Source organism: Dermochelys coriacea, chromosome 7 (genome assembly GCF_009764565.3).
Source record: "Dermochelys coriacea isolate rDerCor1 chromosome 7, rDerCor1.pri.v4, whole genome shotgun sequence".
Classification (NCBI taxonomy): domain Eukaryota; kingdom Metazoa; phylum Chordata; order Testudines; family Dermochelyidae; genus Dermochelys; species Dermochelys coriacea.
Window position 1 is genome coordinate 49,313,750 of NC_050074.1, and position 20,139 is coordinate 49,333,888.

Here is a 20,139-nt window from a genome sequence, read left to right on the forward strand (position 1 = left end):
GAATCAAGTAGATTTTCTTTTCTAAATGATATGGACTTATCTGACAAACAATATTCACAAAGTTCCCAAAAGCTAGTTGACTCATACCCTGTTGACTTGAACATGAATCTCTGTGGAAAAATACAGCACTGTTATACAGCAAATGCACTGTTATATGTGCGAAAGTTTAATGAAACAGGAAAAATGAAATTCAGTCACATTGATCTTCATGACACAATATTGAAAGACGGAATACAATGTTATTTCCAAATGTAGAGATCGCACTACGTATTTTTCTAACATTGATGATTACTAACTGCTCCGCAGAACGCTCTTTTTCTCAGCTGAAAAGAATAAAAAACCCTCAGGGAACAACAGTGTGTCAGGACAGACATGATTCACTTTCCCTGTTGTGTCTGGAAGCGGACATGCTTCGTCGAGTCAGCTTTCATGAACTTATCCATAATTTTGAAATCAGAAAATCTAGAAAGAAGCTATTTTAATTTCAGCAAACATGCAAGATTTTTGTGTCATTTTGAAAAATAAAATTTTATTTTACGGTATAGTAGTGTTTCTATTTTGAATTACATATGGGGGGGCACCATAATCTTTTCAGTGCTTAGGGCCTCTAAAAGTCTTAATCTAGCCCTGGTTGGGATGAATGGATGGGATGAAAAAGAGCATTTAGCGCGGTGACAATGGGTAATGCAAACAACTAGCTTCACTGGGAGCATGCATATCAATGTGACTGAGGTAAAACTGGGTACGTACGACCCCCACCCTTGTGTATATCCAACCATGCCAATCCAACAGCTATCGCCACACCCGCACTGAGTACAAACACATGGCTCCCCATCTGCATATGCAGCACTATGGCACTTTCTCCTAGCATGAACGGCAGCTACAATTCAGTGGTGCAGGTGAGCTGCGTTAAGGGTTACTGGAGACTGACCCAGCGCTGGGCAACTCATTTATTGTGGATAATTCATCCAGCAAATTTAACTCCTCTTTCCTTCTCAAGCAGACTTTGATCTTCCCAAATTGAGTGCCTATTTGCGATGGTGAGACCAGTCATTTGGACCAGACACTTTTAGACAATGGCTTCAGAAAACTTCATCATCACTGTTTCTCAAGTGCATGATTGGTCCCTAAGCCACATGGTATTTTTTCTGCTCCCTGATTGGACGACTTAAACTTTTTAAGCAGGAGACCGCGTGATGAAGAGCATGATAAAGGGCACCATCCCCCGAATATTCAAACCAAGTAAAACCTACTCGAGACTAACCAGCAGTTAAAAAAAAAAAAAATCCCAGCTTCAAACTCATTGCCTTCTGGGCTTGGAGCCTTTGGCCTCCATGCTTCCAAGCACATCAGTGAGTGCTACAAAACTGCCCAAAGAAGCAAGCTGAGTTCCTTCCATAAACCCCTGACTCCAGGTACTGGCACTTTAAGAACTGCCCCTCCCGAAATCTCATGAGAATTGAGCCATTTGGAATCCCAAGGCCCATTGGCAAACGCTGATTTGCAGGCTTTGCCAGCTGCTAGTGGGGAATGTGGTAACGTGAGATATCCAGGGGCCAGCCCAACGATAGTCTCTCTGCTCGTGGCCAGGCAGGCCTGGGTTCTCCCACTGGAGAGGGTTCTCCTGGCTTAGTAGTGGGCGCGCTGGGGCTGCAACAAACTGGCATAGATTAAAGCTCCGGGCTGCCCAAGAGCTCGGGGGCACAAATATGGCATCCAGCAAGCTCAGTGGCCCCCTTCCCCAGTTCCGTGCTGAATAGAGCTTGACCAGAGACTCCTGTTTCTTCCTCAGGACATTCTCTCTCTGGCTTGCAACTCCTCATCCTCTTGCTGGGGGGGTCCTGTCCAAGAGGGCCCTGGTGACCCCCCCGAGACGTTCGCCTCCCAGCCAGGGGAAGGGCACTGAGGCTTTTTCTCTGTTCTCTGACGATGGTGACCCAGGCACAGCAGCGGGCGTGTGGTGAGACATCAAAGGGAACTCTTCCTTTCTGGCCCGAGAGGGGCTGGCGCAGAGGGGGCACTTCCCCTGTCTGCCTGTCATGGGGGCGCCTGCCCCTAGCCCAGCCCAGGCTGCCCCTGGCCCAGCGGGGAGCATGCTGTTGCCCTGATGGAGATACACAGCTCCTCTCTGACGGGGTGCAGCGATATTGAGGGACTGGGGCTGCGGCAGGCAGGTGCCTGGAGGAGAGCCATGTGCCATGGGGGGCCTTGTACAATCACAGGAGGAGCCAGCTCCCACATGGGAGCCAGGGAGGAGAGCTGGACTGCAGCCAGGCTGGGGGAGGAAATACTCATGTGGGGGAGAGAGATGGGCTAAGAAGACCCAGGAATGGGGGAGCTGCCACCCCCACCCTGCCCTGGGATGGCAGAGGGAGAGCAGGACACCAGGCTCCACCCCAGGAGGCAGCCATGGGAGGCGGGTGCCCAGTCTGTATGACACACTCCCTCCCACCCCACGGCTGCTTTAGGGAACTGTCCCCATGTCAGTGTCTCGGCCCCTTGCTGGGTGGCAGAAGGTGCCTCCTGCCAGGCAGCTGCTATGCCCCCCATGCTTTGGACCCCTCTGGAGGGTGGAGGAGGTAGCCGGTCTGATACCTACACAGGGACTGGCATCCACAACACTTGGCATTGGGTCACAGCCGAGAAACGCTAGCTGAGCATGGGCAGTTGGGCACTGAGCCCAGGAGGAGCATGTGTGTGTAAGGGCACCACTGGCATCTGCCCTTCCCACCAGTTCTGTGGGGGGCTTTGGTCTCTAGGCTCTCAGTGAATAACCTCCCCGATGCAAACTGCCCCATGGAGAAGGTGCTGGGGCATGGGACGTGCCCATGGCCTGGCAGAGCCCCCTACTGGCTGCTCCTGGGTGGGGATGTAAGGACCACACCTGGGTTCCTGAGCTCCTGGAACATGCTCTGGGGCAGCCGGAGTCAGGAGGGTAGAGCAGATGCCCTCGAACAGGAGCCTAGAGTGTGTCACTCGTGACACAGGAGGAGGGTCACACAGGGAAAATCAAATCTTGGAAGAAGCTGAATTTCCCCCTGGGACCATGAGCTCCTGATTCCTCCCTGCACCCTGAGCTGCTTATGGCGTCAGCGACGCAAACCTGGGCTAACCCCATCTCCATGCAGTGAGCCAGCCTGGCCACTAGCCCGGTGGGAAGATGATCTCGTTGAAGAGATACTGTCAGGGGCAGGGCCTCAGAGCTGTGCATCCCATTCCCTCGCCTGATCTGGCCCATTCCCAATTAAACAACATAATCCGTCTCCAGCTGGAGCGTTGTCAGCTTTCCTGCCCGGGTGATGGGCACTGCCGTGCTTAAAGAGCCAGCTGGGAAAGTGTTTTCGTAGGTCCACCGTTCCCCCACCCCTGTGAGCAGCCGGTGTTCTGAAAGGAATCTAGAGTCTGTGGCTCCGTTCCTGGCATGGGGCCCCTGACAGTGTCCCTCCTCCCCACAGTGTCTGGAGTGAGGCCTGGGGGAACAAGGTGTTAGTCTGAGAGGAGATGCGAGGACCGGCTGCCCAGGTGGTGGCACAGACAGCTCAGCCATTGCAAGGGGTGTGCCCAGCTGGGGGTTAGCGGTTAGGTGCATGCCATGGGGGAGGAAGGTTAGGGAGCCCAGGCATGCCCTGGGAGGGGAGCCGGCTCCTGCCCTTGGGGGGGATCTGAGTGCGAGTCCCACCTTGCTTTCTGCTGGTGTCGGGCTGTGGGAGGAGTCGGCGGCTCGGCTTCCCCGTCCTCCCGGCTGGACACTTTGGGTCAGCGCAAAGGCCTGAGGAGAAGGAGCAGTGCAGAGAGTTAGAGCTGGCGGGGTCAGAGGCCACCCAGAGGGTGGGTGGGGATGGTCACTAGGACAGCAGGAGGGGGTCATGCCCACCTGAAAGGGCAAGAAACTCCCTCTGCCCCCAGCCAGCGCGCCTGTCCCAGTTCCTAGAGCGCCCCCGTGGGCAGAGCCAGTGCTCTTGAGCTCAGGGCATTGTGAGCATGCCCAGGCTCTCATGTGTGCCGCATGCGATTGTGCCCACCATTTGCTAGTGTGGCAGCATGCTTGTGATGGCATGTGTGGGCATGGTGTGTGCCAGCATGCATGGCACGTGTATGTGTGTGGCACACACTGGATGGGCCTCCTCCTGCCCCGTGCTTCAGCAGATGTGGAATTGACAGCAGATGTGGAACTTTGTGACAAGCCTCCTCCCCCCGCCCGGGGACAGAGGAAGGGACCAAGACCCTCGGTTAAACATCAGGGAATCCTGGCTCCAGCAGGGCTGGGTCCTGGCCCCGCTCTGGGACTGCGTGTGACCAAATGCCTGGCTCAGGCCTGCCGCACAGTACTTGTAACCGTGCACTTTGCTCTGCCTGCCGCATCCTCGTGACACCCAGACTGAGAACCCCAGGCTGCTGAGAGGCCAGGACAGTGGCAAATGCCCTGATGCTGCCTGCGGTTTGAGGAGCCTCAATGCTTCCCAGTCCTTACCCCACACTCAACCAGGCTTGCCCAGCGGTGCCCATGGGTGCTATACAGGAGGTGCCACCCTGGCTGATGGGCTCAAGGCACGTGGTTCACTAGTCATGGTGTATCAACTTTAAATTAAAAAAAAAACCAACAACCCCAAACTTAAGTTTATATTCTCAGCTGGGAATAATGTGGAGCCCACAGTTCCGTAACACGGCTGGAAAATCCCTTCCTGACCCCAGCTCTTGCCCTGAACCATGAGGATAATGAGGAACTCTGGGATTACCCCGATCCCACAAAGCTGCTGCAGGGGGCCAGCTCCTCCCTCTCTACTCACTTTATGCACAGCTTCACCATCTGGCTTTTCTCCAATGGACTGCGGTGCTGGGAAGTACCACCCCTCCTTGACCCCAGGACCGGTGGGCAGAGCCCATGACGAACAACAGGCCACACCCCCTCCAGCGACAGCCATAGCCTATTTGAATCCTGGGAGGTGGTGGGCGGAGCCTCTCCAAAAGAAAAGCCCACTCCCACTATATGGGCAAGAGTGAGACTAGATTCCCCCTCCGCCAGCTGGGGTTTCCCCAGGGGAAATGCACTGAAATCCCCATGAACCCTAACAGCCTTAAGGAGGGGACAGAACAGCCTCTGCTTGTCAGGGATCACAGCTGGATTGGAATGGATGACATGCATGTGGGGTAGCCCCTCTGTCCCAGCCCTCATCCTCTAGGGCAAGCAGCCAATAGAAAACCAGGAAGGTGTGCGCCCATTTCTTGCACAGAGTGCGCAAAAATGCATGCCTATTTGGCTGTGAGTGATGAACCCAAATCACACAATTAGAACAAGGCAGGTGTTAGCCAGGCACAGTCCACGACACAGAGGGCATCACTGGGTGACGCTGTTCCCCAGACTTACAAGTTGGCCAGCTGGAAGAAATGCTGGGGCGGCTGGGGGCTGTGATGCATGTTCTGTAGGAGGGAGCTGTGGCAAGCAGCAGGGCAGTTTGCTCGCTGCCCCATCCACTCTAACTAGAGTCAAGTCCAGAGGGCGAATTGCTGCTGAGGAATTGAGCATTGGTGCATGGGCGAGATTCTCGGATGAAGGGTGGTTTGGGCCCACCTCAGTTCCAGGCCCAGTTGATACACTGCTTTCTCCTCCACTGGCAGGCTGGCCTGCAGGCCCCGAGCTCTGCAGAAGACTCTCTGCAGAGAGCTCTGCAGGGGCAGCAGTATTAATGAAGCCATTCGCAGACACAGGCGGGCTTAGTAATGGGACCGAGGCGCTGACCCATGCGTGGGATCAGCTCTCCAGTAACACTTGATGCTGGCAACCCCAACCAGCTGCGACGCGAAAACCGAGATTCCCTGTTCCACACTCACTGTATGCACATGATAAAATAACCTAGTGCCGGGCGCTACCAGAGCCCTGGTGGAGCCAAGCTGAGGAGCAGCATTCGATAACTTCATTTTTCACTGTTTAATATGTGTCCCTGTCCTTGACTCCAGGGGCATGAGCCCATCTTAGATACAGATACAAAGAATTCACTAGTGTAAACTGAAGTGAAATGTACCAAACCTCATTTACCCCTCCTTCCCCATGGCTATCTGAGCACCTGCCATGCAAAAATTTCTGCATTTCCCATGTGCCCCATGCCGCCAAAACTCATCAGCTTCCAAGGGGAGAGAGACATTCCAGCCCCCCAGTGGGATCACTCACTACCCCAAGCTAGGCCACTGAGCAGCGCCAACAACTCTGCAGGCAGCCAGGCCCAAAGCAGAGATTCTCCCACCTCAAGCAGTGTGCAAAGCTCCCGGCAGATCTTCAGCGAGAGCCAGGGGCTTGGTGCATCTCAGCGCAGTGCAGGGGCTCCCCAGCTGCTTTCCAGATGGAGCCTTCCCTGCCCGAGGATCCTGTCCAAAGGGGATTCACAGCCCAGTAGCTGAAAACTCCCCCTGACAAGGAAATCCATGTAAAGCGAACCCCACACACAGTTCAGAGGCACCGGGATGGCCAGACAGCTGCTGTATTCCATGAGTGCCCCGTTTTGAGCTGGCTACAAGGGCCCCAGATTCCAGACTGAAAGGAGCAGCTGCCTGGCCTTGTGCTGGAGACCTCAGCCAGGCCTCTTATGGGCCTCCCGCAGGGTCCATTGGGTTGATAGCGGCTGCAAGCCACAGGCTGAGCCAGGGTGATGGCCTCTTGGAGCAAATATTGCACCATCCAGGAAGCCCTGCCAGGACATGCCATGCCTAGGCCAGCTCCCTGGGGCAGAGGGGATGCCACCACTCCGGCTGGGGGTGTGTAGCTGAGCAATGGCCCTCCGATGGCTCACCTGTGCTTTGCGCCCCCTGTTGACGAACGTGCAGATGGGGTTGTAGGCACCAGTGCCGCAGACATACAGATGGGTCCGGTTCCAGGGCTGGATCAGGCGGATGAAGTTGCCACATTCGCCCTGCGAAGCAGGAGGAGAATGAGAGGGGTTATGGGGCTGGGGGCAGCATGCGCAGGATCCTCGGCACCCCCATGCCCACCCCAGCCATGCTTTCATGGTGCATGCTCAGGCCTCAGGTGTGAGGGCTGCTGGAGACTGGCATGTAGCCAGGAGGGTGTCCCGGTGCCAGAGGTAGCCTGATCCCAAGCCTGGAGCTTCTCAGAGCAGAGGGATTCAAATAGCCCAGGGATGGTGGGGGTCAGTAGGTACGGCCAGGACTGACCCCACTGCATGGCCTGTAGCTGATCCAGTCCCGAGGACTCAGTGAAGGAACTTTCTCCCCACATGGAGTCCCACTGGGAGCGGCTGGGGCTGGCGTAGCCATGAGCTCCCCCCAAGCCAGCACTCCCTGCCCTGCTCCAGGCACCCCAATCCCTCTGCTCTGGGGCAAAGGCCAGCGGGCACCCACCTCCTCTGCCCCAGGGTGCAGGCCAGTGGGCGCCCCACCCATTTCTGCTCCAGGGCGCAGGCAGGGGATGCTGGGCTGTTCTCGTTGGGGCCGCGTTCCGGGGCCAGTCAGGCTGCATTACCAACGGGTGAAAGGCAGCAGTACAGCAATTATGGCTGGGTGTCCTGCTGGGCCCGGCTTGTTAGTTAACGACCCAGGGTCAGGGCCAGGCATCCTGTTTGCAGCTCCTGTTTCCTCCACATCGGGGGAGGGGAGCCTGGGAGTGCAGCACGGGAAGCCGGCGAAGGAGCCGTCGGCAAACTGGGGGGCTGAGCGGGGACTCAGGCATGTTCATCATCAGGGGGAGCAGGACAGGAGCGACAGCAGCTGAGTGAGCAGTGGAGAGAAGGACTGGGGGTCAGGTGGCTGCCAGGAATGTGGGGCTTGGCTCCGGTGGAAGCATCTCGGTGACCACCAACTCCTCGCTTCCTCAGAGCCAGGCACACTTGCTCAATGGCCTGACGGGAACTGCGGGGCACGGGAACTGCGGGGCACGTGGACTGGGGATTTCAGGTGGAGCCCGGCTGGTACCAGCAGGAGCCCAGCCTAAACCTGGCTGTGCTCCAAGCAGCAATGAGTGTACGGCATGCACGGTGTGTACCACCAGACATGGCGAGGAACAGCAGTGCTGGCTGCTCCCCGCCCCCTCCTGGCTCTATACCCCTGACAGAGGGGCCACAGGGCCAAACCTCCTTGGGTAGGGGGCAGCCAGTGCTGCTCATCGCTGCTGCCATGGGGCTGGCTCCTGCACCAGGCCTTCCTCTCGCGTGCCCCACTTCCACTCTTAGGGACGGGGAGTGATGCTGTACCTGGGCGGGCCAGGCTGGCAGGCGGGGCCTGAGCCTAGTATGGGCTCAGAGAGTGAGGTGCTGGGGGCAGCAGCTGCAGGGGGAATGGCTCCACAGGTGCATCCCATGGGCAAGGTTTCTGGGAGGTGCCTCTGCCCCCCATGCCCACATCCTCTCCAGTTCGGGCCCTGAGATGTCCATTGGATCGGGAGGATGTCCCCAACTCTCAGCGTCCTGCCACGGCCACTTAGCCTCCCAGCACAGCAAGGACTGAACTCAGACCCTCCCGTGGGTTGAATGACTTGATGATCACCAGGCCCGGGCAACCTGGATCCTCTCCCCACTGTCGATTGGTTACCATAGCAACGTGCCGGCGTACGTTCCCCTGGTGAGCCAACGGCCTCTTGAACCACGTGCCAGTATCACAAGGCTGGGATGCAAGGCACCCGGGTGAAGATTCCCTGTTGTCATTACAGCCCGTAGACCGTCAGCTGACCCGGGGAGTGTGGATCTCAAAGAGCCAACCCCTGAAGAAGTGCCCAGGCCGGCTCTCCATGACCACAGGTGCCTTTGCCCAGTCCCCAGGCGCACGACCCCAGAAGGACTCACGTTGTTGTTCTTCCCCGACAAGATACATTCTTCGATCCGCTGCTGGGACGCAGGCCAGTGAATCTGACAAAACAACAGGTGCTCGGTCATCACCTGGGGTTTTCCACCGGAGCTAAATTTAGATCTGGCTGAACCCACGCAACAGAGGCCTGAGCCCCCCAGAGAGCTCCACGCCAGGGTCTGCTACCGGCTTCCTGGCAGGAACAGCCAACAGCTTGGCCAGCACATAGGGATCGAACCAGGGCCCTGCATCTCACCATGCTCCGGGGGCCAGGAGAAGCCGCCTTGGACTGACAGACGGGGAGGTTGAATTCCCTTCTCCCCAAGGGTGGCTCCACTTCAGCCCACGGAGAAGGCATCCCCTACAGTGGCGGATTTAAAGCTAGTGGGGCACTGTGCGCAGCTTCATTTTTCCGCCCCCCCACTTGGGACCCAGCCAAGAAAAAAAAACATTCTCTCTTATGTTCCCACCACCCCCTGGGGTTTCATTCCTCCTTCTCCTCTAAGTAATGGGAAGTAAATGAAAATAAAGTGAGGTACCTTGATTGGGGCAAGGGGTTGGGGTGCAGGAGGGGGTGTGGGGGGTGGGCTCTGGGAGGAAGTTTGGGTGCTGGGGGCGGGCTCTGGGCTGGGGCAGGGAGTTGGGGTGTGGGAGGAGGGGTGAGGGGTGCAGGCTCTGGGAGGAAGTTTGGGTGCAGAGTGCGGGCTCTGGGCTGGGGCAGGGGGTTTGGATGCAGGAGGAGGATGGGGGCGCATACCTTGGGTGGCGCGGCTCCCAAATTGACCAGCACACACACCCCCCGGCAGTGGCTCCTAGGCAGTGGGGGTGGCAGGCCAGGGGGTCTCCGTACACCGCTGCCCACAGGCACTGCCTCCACAGCTCCCATTGGCTGGGAACTGCAGCCAGTAGGAGCTGCAGAGTCGGTGCTCAGGGCGGGGGCAGCACAGGGGCCACAGGGACATGCCAGCTGCTTCTGGGAGAAAAGCGGCATGGAGGGAGGGAGGCAGAGCGAGCAGGGAGCCGCCTTAGCCCTGCTGCACTGCTGCTGGCACATCTCTGTGTCCCTTGGGAGGAGAGGAGCAATGGGGCTCCATGTGTTCCCTCCCTACCACCAGGGGTGTGCAGAGCCATGCCAGCAGCCGGCCACTTTTGGGAATGGCGTGGGGCCACTGGTCATGACATGCAAGCAGCCTGCCTGCCTGAGCCCTGCTGAGCTGCTGGTTGAGGCTCGGGGGCAGGTTGTCAGATATTTGTCCTGCATTTTGGGGAACCCCCTGTTGTTGGGGGCCCCCTGCCACTGCACGGTTTGTTTCATGGTAAATCTGCTCCTGGTCTCCTCCCCGGCAGGTCAGGCGCCAGATGGGGGAGGTGGCTCAGGGGCAGATAAAGGACCCAAGCGGGGCTGGCACCTTCCCGCTCAGCTTATCCTGCCCTTTAGCCCCTGTCCAGCCTCAGGCATGGACCCACGATCTGCTGCTGTTGCTCCATGGCTCCCCATTGGCCAGGCCCCAGGAGCCACGGGCTGGGGAAAGCTCCTCCAGAGAGGGTCCAGCTGAGCCCAGTCTGATGGGCCAGCAGGGCACTTGTGAGGGACCTGGGAATGCTCTGGGGGCAGCTTTGCCTTGTGACATCCCACATGCAGAAGTAAGAGCTGAGAAGAGAGGAGGCAGGGTCTGGGAAAGCTCATGTTCCCCTTCCCCACAGCTCCATCACCACACAGCCATTAGGGTTGCCAAGCATCCGGTTTTTGACCAGAACACCTGGTCGTAAAGGGACCCTGATGGCTGCGGTCAGCACCGCTGACTGGGCCATTATACCTGTGGCCCCTAGGCACAGGAGCGATCAGGGAAGCTCCAAGTTCTGCCCCGTCCCCAACACCGGTTCCGCAGCTCCCATTGGCCAGGAACCGCAGCCAATGGGAGCTGTGGGGGCCTGGGGAGCGTGCACCACGCAGAGCTGCCTGGCCATGCCTCTGCCTAGCATCCAGACATGCTGGCAGTTGCGCGGAGCCAGGGCAGGCAGGCAGGCAGGGAGCCTGCTTTAGCCCTGCTGTGCCACCTACTGGGAGCCGTCTGAGGTAAGCGCTGCCCAGACGGAGCGATCCCTGTCCTGCACCACAACCACTGCACCTGGTCGGAACCCCTTTCCGCACCCAAACTTCCTCCCAGACTCCATACCCCCACCTGCACCGCAACCTCCTGCCCCAGGTTGGAATGCCCTCTCACACCCAAACTCCCTCCCAGAGCCCACATCCCCTCCCACACCCCACAACCTACCCCAGCCCTGAGCCCCCTCCCGCACCCTGCCTCAGCTCAGTGAAAGGAGTGAGGATGGGGGAGAGCGAGCGATGGGTGGGAAGATGGGGGCTGGAGTGAGTGGGGGCAGGGCCTCAGAGAAGGCCTTGGGGAAGGGGTAGGGGCAAGGGTGTTCGGTTTTGTGCAATTAGAAAATTGGCAACCCTAATGGCTGTGTGTGGGCGTGCTGGAGGTGACGCTGGTGCTGGTCAGAGGTGCCTGGCTGGCAGCTCAGTGAGAGCATCCCCATGGGGGCCTCCTCAGTTCGGAGGTTTTCCTGCCCATCTCCCACCGCCGCACTGGAGTACTCAGGCTGCCTATGGAGGCTAATGTTTTTACTGGGTGGCTCATCTGCTCTCAGAGCAGGATTAGCCAGTGCAGGAACACAGGCACCGGAGCCCCGTCTGCTCTAGTGCTTCCACTCTCGCTAGCGCCAATGGGGAATCTTCAGAGAGCTCCTGCAGAGCCAGCCCATGGGGAAAGTCTCCATTTAACCCTCAGCCTCTCTGCTGAGACACCAGAAAGAGCACTGGGTCAGGGGGCTTTAGGGAGACCCAGACTGAGACAGGAGCCCATTTCCCTGTCCCTAAAGAGCCAGGAAAGGCCATAGGATTGAGACGGTCACCACTGGCATGGGCCAGCTTTGAACCCCAACCTAGAGAAATTTGTACCTTATTCCTAGCATGTGTTTCTCTGGCTTCAGCTCCCAGCCATTGGGCGGGTTCTGCCTTTGTCTGCTAGGCCCAAGACCCTCTGCTACCGGATTTATCCTCCCCACGCAGGCTCCCATCACCCAGGATCAACCTTCTCTGGGATCAATTAAACAGCTGGAGCTTCCTAAATTGGTCAGCAAAGGGCCCTGACTGGCTCTCAGCTTCCCAGCCTGCCAAGGTCCTGGGGGAAGTGCACACTAGAACTGGACAGTCCCCAGCAAGGGTCTCGCGTTCTAGGGTCCTGGTCTCCCCCCAGCAATGACTCAATACAAGGTGGAGCCAGGCAAAGCGGGGGATGGATGGTGGCTACCAACTCATTTCACTCCACCCAGGGCCCTAGCATTCTTCCCCCTCCTGCCCCACTTCTCCAGCCCTGCATCCCTAGTGGTCCCCCAGGCCGGGGCAGGTCAGAAGGGTTCTTACGATGAGGGGCTCCCGGTTGATGTCGTGCAGGTCCAGCGAGAGGATGTAGTCCTTGCTGCCCACGTACATGCGGTCATGGTCCTCGTCCTTCAACAGGATGCGGTAGTCCGTGGAGTTGAGCAGGAAGTTGAAGAAGTGAGCGGTGCCAGTGGCCTTCAGCTCTGTGGGCAAACACAGACAGGGGGGTCAGGCTCCTCCTGGCAGGGCTCTGGGTGCAGGGGGATCCAAGAGAGCAATGACCCCATGGATTGGAATCAGCCAGCCTGCAAGACAGGGCCACGATGCCCACCACAGCCTCAGCAGCCGCAAGGTTCAAACCCCCACAGCTTTGGGCTGCAATAGGACTGTGGCACATGTGCCAGAGTCTCCCCTGCCAGGCTCTGAGCACCCAACTCACATGCCAGGGCTCTGCCAGCCTGTGACATTACTGACATAACCTGGGACAATATAAATCATTGTTGCAACCACTGTTATATATTTGCAGCAAATATGGTACAAAGGTTGTCGTGTAAGGTATCTATGGAAAGGTTATGGTTTGCTGATTATGATTATGCTATCTGTATGCATGCATCATTTTTGTAGTTGAAGTTATGAATATTGGCTATGTACTTGCATATCAATGTGTTTTAATTCTGAAGTAGCCTTGCTTGGCTACACTTGCAGATGAAGAGCGCTGGGAGTTAAACCAACCTTCTGAGACTGCAGCAGGGAAAATGCTGTCGTGTGTTTACACTGTCACCTGCAAGCACACTGGTGTGGCCAAATTAGCAGCTCTTGCAATGCCACAAAGAGCAGTGCATTGTGGTAGCTATCCCAGTGTGCAAGTGGCTGCAACGTGCTTTTCAAATGGAGGGTTGTGGAGTGTGACAGGGAGTGTGTTGTGTGTATGTGGGGGGAGAGACAGTGTGTTTTGGGGGGCTGAGAGTGTGTTAGCATGTTGTCTTGTAAATTCAGACAGCAGCAGACCTGCCTCCTGTCTCCTCCCCCTCTCTCACACACACTCACAACAGCAGCATTCCATACTAATGGTTTGCTTTGTCCCGGGGCAGATAAGCATTGCGGCATTGCGGCTGTCAGAAACTCACTTCAGCTGTAGCTCACGAAAGCTTATGCTCTAATAAATTTGTTAGTCTCTAAGGTGCCACAAGTACTCCTTTTCTTCTTGAGAAAGGAATTTGCAAGTTAAGTGCCCAATCAAGAAACACTTAACTGACAATAGACCTTGGAAGACTCCAATCCACATAAGAAGTCTTCCTGGGGATGTTCAAGATAGCATATGGGCAATAGCTGCCACCTGTAAAGAACTAAATCATGCATGGACAGGTGACTTGCCTATGAGACTCCAAACTCCATTTTGTGGTAATTTTCCACAATAAGAACAAAGAGGTGTTTTTACACCTGGAAGAGACTATAAAAGGCAGCTACCTCATTTCTATCTTGTCTTCAATCCTGCTTCTTGCCTCTGGAGGGAGTTTGCTAAAAATTGAAGCTCTAAACAAAGGACTGAATGACCCATCCCAGCTGTGGATGTACTCCAGAGACTTGATTTGAACCTGCATTTTATTCCATCAGTACTACAAGCCTGAACCAAGAACTTTGCTGTTACTGTATGTAATTGATTTGATTTAACTAATTCTTGCTCTCATCAATATCTTTTTCCTTTTATGAATAAACCTTTAGAGTTTAGATTCTAAAAGATTAACAACATCATGATTTGTGGGTAAGATCTGATTTGTATATTGACCTGTGTCTGAGGCTTGGTCTTTTGGGATTGAGAGAACCTTTTTTTCTTTTACTGGGGTATTGGTTTTCATAACCATTCATCCCCATCACTGGTGGTGATACTGGGAAACTGGAGTGTCTAAGGAAATTGCTTGTGTGACTTGTGGTTAGCCAGTGGGGTAAAACCAAAGCCCTCTCTGTCTGGCTCCTTTGGTTTACCTTAGAGGTGGAAAAACACCAGTTTTGGGCTGTAACTGCCCTGCTTTAAGCAATTTGTCCTGAATTGACACTCTCAGTTGGGTCCCACCAGAACCAGCATTGTTACAGTGGCGTAGTCGTGCTAGGATCCATGCTAGGAACCAGGTCCATTAAGCTTTGGGTCAGAACCCCACACTATCCACATTTGAATTTTGTTATTGAGAGTTTGGTTGGTTAAAGAGCAGTTGCAATGGGTGAGCACAGAGCATATGAGGGCCTTGACCAAAAAAAACCCTGGAAGATTGTGTTCAGAAAAGGGGATAAGCTTTAAAAAGAAAACTACAAATCAAGGACTGAGAGATCTGTTAATGGCCTGTGATCAGGAGGCAGGAACACAGCCCTTACCTGATGCTACAGAAGTTGCAGAGGCAATTAGAATGCAAAAGGCAGCAAGTAAATTGCAACTTGAGCATGAACAAAGACTGGCAGAAATTCAATAGCAGGAACTAGAAGCTAAGGCAAAAGTGGAAAGACGTAAGCTCCAACTAAAGAGAATAAAGGAACTGTATCATCATGGAAAGCCAGCTTCTCTCAGTAGCAAAGCTGGGGACAGAATCTGTCCAGTTTCTAACAATGTTAGTATGTTGTATAACTCTGAGCAGTTGACTGGGTGTAACCAAATGTACCCCAACACTGACACCTTTTATGTAAATGCTGTTACTGTAAGTTCAGTAGAGACCCCATAAATTGTACCAATGCTATGTGTGGCGGTGGTAATGAAAAATTCATAGAGGGTGTAAAAGTCAATGGTAAAAGCTGCTTAGGGCAAATTATGGCTTCTAACATCACTCTTGTTAAAGCGGATCTTGTCAAAGAGGAAGACTACTTACCAAATCAAAGTGTGAATGAGTTTACTGTAAGCGTTCCTTTAGCCAGAATCCACCTTTAATTGAATGGTACTAAGCATGAAGTTATAGCTGAGGTGAGGAAGTTATTGCCTAAGGATCTTTTGATTGGGGAAGGTGTTAAAGCTTTGTTCAGTCCAGGTAGCCAGTCACAGGAAAGGAAAGATCTTAAACCTGTGTCTATTATGGGCAATGATTTGCCCGGGGAGGGTTTCACCAAATGTTTGTCTGAGGAAAAGAGCAGTTTATGTGTGAATGAAGTTTCTGAATATCTGTCTAATGTCTCAGAAGTGAATCTGGAATTAGATCAAGCACAGAAAGATCTCCCTGATCAGGAAAATGTTTCTTGGGAGCAGATTAAAGTGGAAGGTCAGGTTAAAGCCCTAACTGAGGAAAGAGAGGGTAGATTTTTGATGGGTGATGAATTATTGGCAAGTACAGCTTGTAAAAGTGAACCTGAAAAAGGTAACTGATTTGCTGGAAGTAGCTCAGTGTAGTGAAAAGAACAGCAGTTTATGTGTTGGGAGTGGCAATGTGCCTGGTAAGGAAAGTTTGGATGAACCTAGGCAGCCTTGTGAGCTGATGGCTTTGTCTAGTCAGCAGTGGGAAGGCAAGGATAGTGGAAGATGAGTGTCCCTATACCTTACCTGGAACCTGTGTGGAGAACTGTGACAGTGAAGGAAATGTGCCTGTGTCTGTTGGGGGTAATGACTTGTCTATGGAGGGAGCTACCCTATCTCCAAGCAGTTGTCTGAGACAAGCCCTGTGTGCTGGGACAAGGAAAATAAGAACCCAAGCTATGTGTCTGGTAAAGGAGAATGTGTCTCCAGTTCTTTGTCAGTGGAGCAGACAGAAGATGCCTTTCAAACTGTGATGGTTGAGAATAGTGCAGTTGTCTCAGAGTTGGTTCTGAATTCAACTAAAGCCCAGGAAGGGAATGGTCCTAAGTTTGTTTCTGCTAGGGAGAATGGCATTGTAACTAGGTTGCATCCAGTTAGGGTATGTATACACTGGAAACTTCAAAGTGCTGCCACAGGAACGCTCCCGTGCTCCTGGTAACATGAGGGGATTAGCTCCCAGCGCTCAGAGCCTGTCTACACTAGCGCTTTAAAGTGTTCAGACTTGCTGCTCTCATGGGGGTGATTTTTCACACCCGAGCCAGCAAGTTAGAGCGCTATAAAATGTAAGTGTAGACAAGCCAGTAGTGTTTTAGCAAAATCCCAGAGACCAGACAATTCTGGTGCTTGTATTTTGCCTGTTGCTTAATGTGTAGTTGAAAAAGGATGCAGCAACTTGGTCTAATCAGGGTGATATCCTAGCCAGGGCACAAGGAGAGCATAAAGATGATTTAATTGTGTTACCCACTGACAGTTTGAAAACTTGTAACAAGAAGGAAAAAATTCCTGAGCTTGTGTGTGGCAAAGGGAAGGAGAATGCTTCTGACCTTTTAACTATGAAATCTAGCAGTTTTTGCCTGAAAGGCAATTGTGTAGAAATCCGCCTGATGAGCCAGAGGTGATCCTGGGTGTAAGATCCAGAAAGAGTCTGTTGTTGCTCAGAAACGTGTTCCTTTAGAGCAGTGGTTCCCAAACTTTAACAACCTGTGAACCCCTTTCACTAAAATGTCAAGGCTTGCGAACCCCCTCCTAAAAATGAATATTTCCAGGGATTTTCTCCTTTACCTGAGTATAAATTATAAAAGCAGTGATCTTGGAAATATAACATTTGTTTTTATGACATGCTTATTACACACTATTTATTATGATTTATCACTACCGTATTTTTATTACGTTATGAAAACAGCAACACTCTTCCAAGATCTCACTTTCATAGCTTATATCACTTTGAATAAGCCAGTTATAAGACAAGGCTCCTATGTTTCATCAAGGAGTATCAGATGTGAAACAGCATGAAGGTATTTAAGAAGCCAATTCAGAGTTCCTCCTACAGAAGCATTCAGGTCTTGAGCAGTCCAGGCAAACAACGCACGTTACAACAAAGCTTAAACTTATTCTTCATATAATTTTAAAAACAATACTAGTTGCCCATTTAACTTTAAAAACAGCAAAAAATATCCACCTCCCTTTCTATTTCTTATAAGGAGTCTTGAACTTTAAATCTCCTCTGTGTGATAGATATGCTTGCTTTGATCTGCTTAGCTCTTGGAAGTCCAGGGGTTCCTAGGGACAGCCATTAGGGAATTTTTTTCCCAAGAACCCCCTGTAACATTTCATGAACCCCCAGAGGTTCACAAACCCCAGTTTGGGAACCACTGCTTTAGAGCAAGCCCTAGGTAAAGAGGGTAAGGGCAGAATTTCTGTGAGGGGTGAACTGTTGCTTAGAGAAGCTCCTATGGAAAGGAAACCTCATGGTAATGTGTGCAAGCAGTTTGCTGTACCTGAAGAGTGTGGAAGTTTCAGTTCCTAACAGCCAGAAATTTTCTGTTGTGAATGGATCCACTGACTTTCCTTTTGAAAGATCCAGTGTGGATAGCTTTAAGAAGGTCTCAGATGGAGTAAAAGCTGTTAAGGAATTTAAACAGCCCGATAACCAAGTGGCCAGCTTGTTGGAGAGTCAAGGTTGCTGAGAGAGGAATGTCTCCATGCTGATTCTGTAAGTGAACAGTCTGTGTCTCGGGTTCAGAGGGAAGACTGGGTAGCTGAGTCTGCAGAGCAGGATAGCTGTGTAGTTAATCTCTGGAGGATGCAGAGGAGGGAAGGTATACTCTATCTCTAGACACTTTGGATATGACTTGTAGTCTCTCAGTGGACTTAACATCTGATTCCATGTTGTGGAAGCAGAGGTTGGTAATGGTAGGACCACAAAACTTTGGTTCTAACTTGCTGGTAAAAATGGATGGTATCTCTTTCAGACAGAGTCCAGCCTTAAAATTGGTAGTGGCTGAGAATTTAAAAGCTAGTGTTTGTGTTGATGCAAATTACTTGACTCACTGGAGGAAAGACTTGCTAATAGCTGGTAGCACAGAGAGCACACCCAATCAGCCAGTGAATTCTGTTGAGCAAGAGAAATCAGGGTTTAATCCTTCAGGACATGGAGGAAAAAGAGACCTTAATTTTCCAAAGGGAAGCCACAGGCTAACCCGAAAATGCCAAAACCTCAATGGTATTGAGCCAAAGGTATGGCATGACAAACATGATTGTAGATGGACACTTGCAATGAATGTCTTGTTATTGCGAATGGTGATTTTTGTAACGAATGTGTTACTATTACCAAGAATTGTAAAAGTGTACAATGTGCCTAATCTTTTGGAAAAAACCTTGAACATGTTAAAAGGAATACATGAGAACACACTTTATGTTAAAAGGCCTTGTTATATGGATGTTGCACAGTTAGTGGCTGTAAACAATATTGGAACTTTTCACAGAGGAAAAGACATTCCAAACCTAATGTGCTGTATAAAAAGGAAGACTGAGACACACTACCATATTGCTTTCATGGCTAAATGCCAAGATTTCTATACTATGGACAATATTAATATTTACATGTTTCTGAGTGCCCGACCCACAGGCGAGGGCCCTGCCAGGCTGTGAGCACCTGACCCACACACCAGGGACCCCAGCCTCTGAGCGCCCGACACACACGCAAGGACCCTCCAGTATTCCCTCCTCAGTCCTGGACTGATCTTCCCCCGAGCAACCCAGGGGCATGAAGCAGCCCTTCTACTCAGGCCCGGCACCCCTAGGCCAGGCAAGGAGAGGGCTGGCAGGAGGCTACAATGACCCAGGCCCGGATATTATTGGGCTGGACAGGGACAGGGCTGGCAGGGGATAACAATGATCCAGGCCTGGGTACCCCTGGGTCTGGCAGGGACAGGGCTGGCAGGGGATTACAATGACCTAGGCCTTGGCACCATGTGGCCTGTGTTTAATGCGCTCCTCAGACTGACCATCCTTAAACTAAGGCTGGCCACCATCCTATAGGACAGATCTGGACACCCCCACCCTGTCTCTGTCCCATCCCTCTTTGCACCTCCATCCCCCCTTCCCCCACCTCTGTTCGCTCTCCTGAAGGCTAACATTGGACACGTTGATGGAGCCTTTCACATCAAGAGATCCCAGCCCTTTCAGTCATGCCTATAGACACCTAGGCCATAAGAATGGCCATACTGGGTCAGACCAAAGGTCCATCCAGCCCAGGTCGCGTCATCAAGCGCTGAAAGGCAACCACCTCTGAGTGGGACGTGTCTACAAGCCCGCACAACACCACCCAGGGAACAGAGAACAATCCTCTGGGGATTTCAGCCTCCCTGGGGTATTAGGGTTAGCACTGGTCAGAGGGGACCGCACCCCCTCCTGCTCACCCCACCACCCATTTACTGCAGCAGGGTGCCCTCTAGCACCGCACTAGGGTATTGGGGCCAGCACTGGCTTGGAGAGCACCCCCTGTTGAGCCACCTACCCTGCTCCCTGTGGCACAGCACCCCCTAGTACTGCACTGGGGCACACAAACTCAGAGGGGAGAGGATCCCCTACTGAGTCACCATCACCTTTTCCTTTAGCCCCTGAGGTTTCCGTGGAGACCATGGTGTCCTTCCAAATGCTCCTTTAAGGACGCCTGGATCACATGGGACCTGAGAGACGGCTGAGTGATGCCTGGCAAAGTGGGACAACCTCTTCACATGCTGCGCTATGCGCCTCACCATGGGCAGAGCTGCTTGGGCTCAAGAGATTCAGGGCTTGCTACTGGCGCTAGTGACCTGCCAACTTATCACACAGGCGGCGGAGCAAGGTTGTGCAGCGGGGGGTGGGCGGCTGAGGCCCTGGCACTGAGGCATTTCCTGCAAATCCTTTTGGGAGTCCAGTCATACTGGAGATCCCATCACGACAGACTGACTGAGCTGTGCCGGGATGTGGGCATGCAATGGGCATCTGCGCCCACAGCTGCCAGTCAGTGAAGGGGGGCTGCAGGGAAAGGGGATTCTGTGCCCCCGGGGGAGCTGAGTCATAAGGCAGAGCATTAGGGTCTATGCCCAGCTGTGCCTGGCAGTCAGCAATTGCCTTCCCCCTCTGTGCCGCCTCCCAGCCTGTGCGTATTTAAGACTGGCAGCCCGTGGGGGCAGGGACTCTCTCGCCATGT

General features: G+C 53.4%; 1 protein-coding gene across 2 annotated transcripts in view; it reads right to left on the reverse strand.

Annotated features, from left to right (window-relative positions):
• The window catches only part of SEMA3F (semaphorin 3F), a 112,500-nt gene that overhangs the window by 32,107 nt on the left and 60,254 nt on the right, over positions 1-20,139 (reverse strand). The window contains exons 3-6 of one of the 2 annotated variants that reach the window (XM_038410675.2): positions 12,218-12,378; positions 8,787-8,849; positions 6,783-6,902; positions 3,680-3,769 (exon numbers count right to left, since the gene is read on the reverse strand). In XM_038410675.2, the coding sequence (XP_038266603.1) occupies positions 3,680-3,769; positions 6,783-6,902; positions 8,787-8,849; positions 12,218-12,378 (434 nt within the window). The remainder of the gene's footprint in view (positions 1-3,679; positions 3,770-6,782; positions 6,903-8,786; positions 8,850-12,217; positions 12,379-20,139) is intronic. The other variant, XM_038410676.2, reaches the window with a different exon arrangement.